Source organism: Eutrigla gurnardus (assembly GCF_963514095.1).
Source record: "Eutrigla gurnardus genome assembly, chromosome: 1".
Lineage (NCBI taxonomy): Eukaryota > Metazoa > Chordata > Actinopteri > Perciformes > Triglidae > Eutrigla > Eutrigla gurnardus.
In genome coordinates this window covers 3,902,160-3,908,632 of record NC_139915.1, presented here as the reverse complement: position 1 = coordinate 3,908,632, position 6,473 = coordinate 3,902,160, and the positions used below count along the sequence as shown (strand labels likewise).

At 44.2% G+C, this 6,473-nt stretch overlaps 1 protein-coding gene across 1 annotated transcript in view; it reads left to right on the top strand.

The window, feature by feature from the left end:
- The window catches only part of fam120b (family with sequence similarity 120 member B), a 14,877-nt gene extending 9,453 nt beyond the window's left edge, over nt 1-5,424 (top strand). Inside the window, exons 12-15 of the mRNA XM_084018018.1 lie at nt 342-548; nt 829-976; nt 4,477-4,714; nt 4,807-5,424. Of these exons, the coding sequence (XP_083874144.1) occupies nt 342-548; nt 829-976; nt 4,477-4,714; nt 4,807-4,837 (624 nt within the window). The 3' untranslated portion in view covers nt 4,838-5,424. The remainder of the gene's footprint in view (nt 1-341; nt 549-828; nt 977-4,476; nt 4,715-4,806) is intronic.
- Nucleotides 5,425-6,473: the final 1,049 nt, after the last annotated feature.

Here is a 6,473-nt window from a genome sequence, read left to right as displayed (position 1 = left end):
CAGGTTGTGACACTCAGCATATTGAAGAAACAGATGTCTCTTTACAGCAGGACTGTTTAAATGATGATAGTTGAACCTAAAGTTGTTAAGCTTCTCTCCTAATTAAGTTTAACACGCTTTATTAATGTGATAAGATGAAAAGTATGCCAGCGTTTGGTTTGGGAAACTTTAAGCTAAAGGAATTTATTTTGACCTGTTTGTGAAGTTGGGTATGACCCGCTGCCAGCTCAAACCAGCCATGACCACTCTGGCTGCAGTCTTATTCTTCAAAGAACAAATAACCCAACGTCTTGAGCCTTATGATAAAAGTGAAACCAAACGTTTGTCCTCCTCCATGTCAGCTGCCGTTCCTGTCCAGTCGCGCGGTGCAGCTGGGATCTCTCTATGTCCGAGGACTGAGCCACCTGCTGGCTGCCAACTGTGCCAGCGGCTGCCCGCTGCCCAGCGCTGCCCTGATGCCTTGGCACAGCTTCGACGGGCGGCTGTTCCACTCAAAGTACCTGCTGGCACATAGCGGCACAGAGATGCCCGTGCTGCTGGACGGCGATGTGAGTGGAGACAGAAACACAAAAGGGGAGTGTGCGTGTGTGTGTGTGTGTGTGTGTGTGTGTGTGTTTGTGTGTGTGCGTGTGTGTGTGTGTGTGTGTGTGTGTGTGTGTTGTTTGTGGCAAGATGTTGAGACACAGAAAAAAAAATTCAAGCTCATCTGTTTGCATGATTTCTGCATTCTTTTTGTTGACCATGTCTGGACGGAATGATTTTGAGTGTGTTGTTGTCTGCCTCTCTCTCTCTCTGTCTCTCTCTCTCTCTCTCTCTCTCTCTCCCCAGTCTTCCTGTTTGTCTCTGTTTCTCTGCCTGAGAGAGAAACTTACAGAAATCTGCAGGAAGCGTGGCAGAGTCTTTCAGCCCAGACCCAATGCACCAGAACAAAGTCAAAGAACCACACCAGCACCCAGATATGGTGACAGACACACAGGTGAGCTATAAGACCGACTGATCCGTGTTTATAGACAAACCTCCCAATTTAAAGCCAACCGTCTTTCAGAAATTTGTGCAAGTAAACACTTTCTTTCAGACCTTATTGTGAGCAGTTTTATGTTCCTCAATGAAACGGCTCACAATAAGTGTATATATAATATATATAATATGTATTTTTTCTGCTTTGTGCAGCACACGCCAAGTGCTAGATAGTGCCATTATATTTGAGAGAAGGCAGACATATCTACGCCGATATCCTCAAAACTAGGCATCTCACACTAAAACAATCTAGACTCATGAATCTAAATATTTTTACTGCGATCCGCAATGAAAGTGGTGAACAAAGTCTTTAAAGATGTTGCCGTATATATCTAGAATATTTAAAAATGGCACAGTTACCCACGGACTTAATCAAAAACATACGAGGGGTCGTGATGCTGCTCAAAGTGTCGCAATGTGTCTTGAAATTTGCCAATTTGATGCATGTTTTTTCCTTCTTTTCTCAACTCTGTGAACGTTGTTTCATGTAACAAAAGTATTTTGTCTTTTGAATAAGAGAAAGAAAGGTGTTTTGACCCGATTAAGAAAGTTATGTTGCTTCGAGGGTGTCCTAGTGGTTAAGATGCGTAGCATATAACCACAATGTTCCCGGTGAAAATCTGACCGGGGCTCATCACAGCCTTTGTATTGATGTGATCCTCCCAAAAACAAGACAAAAGTGATGTTAAGTTGGATGTATTGTATTTAATTTCTCCTTTGTGGAGCTTGTCTTTATTTCTAATCACTGTGTAAAGTGTAGAGAAGTTAAAGGGCCTCCAGAAAAACACTGTGGCTCATATGAGAAAATATTCCTGGAGCCAAACAGAGAAGCAGCATTTTAATCGGACAGTTGATCTGTGGTTGTAGTTCTCTGGTGCCCCCCACCGAACCACATTACCCAGAGGGCCACGCTGTAACGAGCTCCATGTGTGCTGTGGCCCTACTTCATACCGCCGTGCGCGTGTACACACATGCACACGTGCACCCTTGGATCCGAGACTTCCCTCGTCAGTGCACTACTAATAGTAGGTTTCTGTTTATATGCCGAGAGAGCTCTATTTTAAGACACACAGCGAGGCTAAGTGATTACAGACCTCTCTTGTGTCTCTCCCCTTCCCCATAGTCGCCCCCCTCTGTCTAACTCCTCATCATTATTTTTCTTCTTACTTTCTCTTCAACCTCTCCGTTTCTTTTCCATTATTTCACTGTTGTCACAAATCTTGACACACTCCAGAAGCGTTTATGTCTAATTATACACATATTTTCTTACACACCAATGCTTGTTTTGTGATAAGTCCTCTACACGCCAGGTGTCTGACAAATAAAGAACAAGAAAATGCTTTTAGTGAATGGCTTTCCCTCTGGTGAACAGTTACGCAGTGTATATGTCTATGGCTTTTATTGTGAAAGGTAGAAATTGAAGCAGTCGATCTGGTGTGTACTGGAACTTGGACATTACATGACGTTGCTTTCTTCCCTACAGTTGTATGTGAAGTTTAATTTCTAAGCATGCAAGAGATTATTTCATAGTAAAGGTATCACCATAGACTGCATATCTTTGAAATCAGACTTCCACAGAGAAGAACACATGAGTGAATGGGACGATCCCCGTCTGACTTACCAGGTAGAGCATCACTGAAAATCCGTCCCGGAAAATGATCTCTAGAAGAGTGTGAGTGAGTGGGAGCGCTGATTAATTGCATGGAAAAAAAGGCCCCTGCCGTTTAAAGGCATTGGATGTAGCATGTGTGTATATGATACTCTTCACTGTAGTGTGCAGACTTCAGGCCCGGTGGAGCTCCCAGTCGGTAGGAGACTCATCCTGCTCGGTGGTCAATCTCAGAAGACGACTCAGCAGCAGCTCATGAAATGTGAACCCGTAGTTTCTGTTCAACTCTGTGACTTAGAAACCTTTTTGCGACCATTTCCCTGCATGCCGTGCTGGAGCGGGGTCTCTGAATTGCGCCGAACTGTCTGCGTTTTGCCCAAGTTAACCCTTGTGGGTCTCATGGGGATGCTTCTGGTTTATAGATGGAAGGCTATACACTCTTTATACCTCAGTGTTTCAATCCTGCCAGACGCAGACACCAATCATTACTACAGAGCTGTGGGGATATGGAGAGCCTGTGTGTGTGTGTGTGTCTGTGTGTGTGTGTGTGTGTGTGAGACAGAGAGTGTGTGTGCGTGAGAGTAGTGGTGGCGCTATGTGGTATCGTTGAGGGCCCGGTTTGGTTTTTGTTTGGAATCAGGCCTGATGTTTAGTCTCCTCAGCAAATATCTCCTCTGCCCTTACAATTACACTCCAACAGTGAATCCAGTGTAACGGCTCTCCCACATCTCTCCCGTTTATTTCACCTTGGCTCCCATTTGAAGAGTGTACTTTACTTTGGCTGGGTGTGATTTGTCCCCAGTCTGGCCTCTGATAGTGCTAATTTTTTATTTTACTCTCTTCTGAAACAGGAAGAACGTATTCTCTCTAAACTATGTGTCTTATCTTATTTCTCTCTGTTTGGTTTTAGTCTGAATCTCAAGCAGAGAAACAACGTGCAGAAACAGCTTTGGTGCTTGTTACCTGACTAACATGTTTAATTCCATTCAATACAATTTTATTTATAGTATCATATCACAACAGAAGTCACTTCAGGACACTCAATTTCAAGAGTCAATACAATTTCAAAGTCCCAACATCAGCCAGGGCCAAGCGTTACAGCGAGAGTGGTGAGAAAAAACTGCCTTAATAGGCTTTTAGGCAGAAATCTGGTGCAGCCCAGGCCCTTGGGTTCCAACATTTGGTGTTGTTAGTAGTATAGTAGCATGGTATTATTAACAGAAGCATTAGTATCAACAGTGGTAGTCTATGGCATGCAGGCACAGCCACGCCGAGATGGATCCATTCCAACCATGTCGCCGTAGACCAAATTTACTCGTGTGCTTTTCTCCTCTGCTTTCACATTCAGAGAGTGAGTTGATGTAGGATGGCGGTCTGATTTGGCCTATCTGGCTGCAGCTAAAGTTAGGCTCGGTGCTTTATTTCAAGCACTTTGTAATTGGCTTAAAATCTGCCACATCTGTCAGGGTTCCTTCAGGAAAGAGTATGTGAAGTGTTTTCTGAGTGTGAGGGAGGATTTTAATGGGAGCCAAACAGGAGGAGAACTTTTTCTGTTTTTTTTTAATGGATTTTGTAACCAAAAGTAGAGCAACAGACCATGAATTCAAACTAGTTTATTCTGGTCTCTGCTGCCGTCAAATAGATGTAATACAATATAAAGACTAAATAAGAAATTAGAGCAGATATTAAACGTTTAACATGCAGTAACTCAGGTGACTGTTTCATCAGGGTGCTTTTTAATCACAGTGGCCAGTTGCAGAAAAAGGTCACACCTTTAACTGGAGCATAACATAGTTCAACGTTTTTCTGTCCTTTTAAATATACACATTCACGTTCTGGTGGGCCTCCAGGAGTCGGTGAGAGCTGGAGAGAGAGAGGAGAGACGACAGGAGGCCATCGGCATGGAGGAGGATGGAGGGAGAGAGGAGACCCGAGTGACAGCAGTGAGACACCATGGCAGGGAGGAGGCCGTTCCAAGCTTCATTCTCATCCTCACTGCTATGATGGAGGAACCCAGAACGTAAGCCGTCCTCCAAAACAGTCCAGAGGTCGATCGTACCACAGGGGGAGATGCCGGCTGGCTCCGAGGTAACACTTCTCTTCTCCTCTAATGTTCCGCCTTTCCTTATCTTCCCTAGAATGTGGTGTTTCATCCTCTCCTCTCCTCTCCTCTCCCTCAGATGGTCGCAGCCTCCTGCACCGGGAACATAACTCGACCCAAAGCAGAGAGGGGAGAAGAGGATTAGAGGGGCGGATTTCAGGAGTTAAGAGGATGGGAAAGACATGATGAAAGAAGTGAAAGAATCAAATTTCTCTGAACACACTGAATAGTGAATTACCCGTCAGGAATGTTTGCCTAAAGGATGCAGAAGGTAGATAAACGGGGATTAAGCGGAGGCAGAATGAAGGGATTAGGAATTATCATTTCATTTTCCAGTTTAACCCGAATTTCTCTTTCAAAGCATCTTGAAATAATCCCGTAAACACACTTTGTAAGTAAATGATTTGAAAGCCTCTCCTTTTATCTTAAGGCAACTTACCTGTCTCACTGTGACACAAAATGAACAGTACGCATCAGCACTCACCAAACCAACACACGAGCCACTTCAAACGAGCACTGAGAAGAGGATTAATGGTTGATCTTCAAGCCTTGTTTTACCGTTTATTTTGGACAATAAAAGAACAAAGATCCCTAAAAGCTGTGTGTGTGTCCAGTGGCATCATCCCATTAAAGGAGTGGTTTCAAGTAGAGAAACAGTAATGCTGGTATCAAATGTCGGCTGGAATAGGGCATCAGTGCTAGAGATTTATGCACCTCTGTACACTAATACCGAGAGCTGTTTGTGACACGTCAGAAACAAAAGCGTGGCGACTTGACGTCTGCTTTTTTTTGCGCACACAGAAGAATGTGAGTCATCTGTAATGGATACTCTTAGAGAAAGAGGTTTATATTTGAAACGATTTTGTCTCGGGGAGTGGAACATTTTCCTCTTGAGGCCAGCACATCCCTTTGAACAACAACAATTAAACTTCGATCTTAAAAAAATCGGGATTCATGACTCGAGTCAAGTAAACGTGACCGATACGTGTTGCCTTGAAAATTGCACAGCACGACGCATTTGAAACATCACTGCATTGTGGTGAACCTGACCTGATGTCAGTGCTCATTTTAACCACTGGTCACAATGATTTCACACCCTCGGACGGTGTGTGTGTGTGTGTGTGTGTGTGTGTGTGTGTGTGTGTGTGTGTGTGTGTGTGTGTGTGTGTGTGTGTGTGTGTGTGTGTGTGTGTGTGTGTGTGTGTGTGTGTGTGTGTGTGTGTGTGTGTGTGTGTGTGTGTGTGTGTGTGTGTGTGTGTGTTGGGTTGATGATGAATGTATAGCCTTTACAGTCGGGCTGACAGACTGACTTCCTGTAGCACCGTGAATGTCGTAAACTCACCAGAGAGGAAAAGGATGCAGAGAAAGTTCCACAGCCTGAGTGCTTTAGTGTGTGTTTGCCTATAAGCGCTAAAGAAATGTGAGGGAATTTCTCAACAAAGGGAAAAAGATGAGGGGGAAATCCGAGTGTTGATCCAGCGATGGGGATACTTTGTTTGGTGTGACAGATCTGAGGTTTAACATCATTGTATTCCCGTGTATTTCAATGACAGACCAGATACAGGAATGAGTTCAGTGCATGTGTGAAAGTGGCTGCTGGGGAGTTGAACCTCTCATTGATGATTAGTTTTCTAAGGGGGATGTGACCAAAGTGTCCACTCCCCGTCTTTGCTCTCAGTCCAGAGGCAGCAGAAGAAACAACAACAGTGTGTCTGTTTTTAGATTTGTAACTGTGGTGGGTGGAGT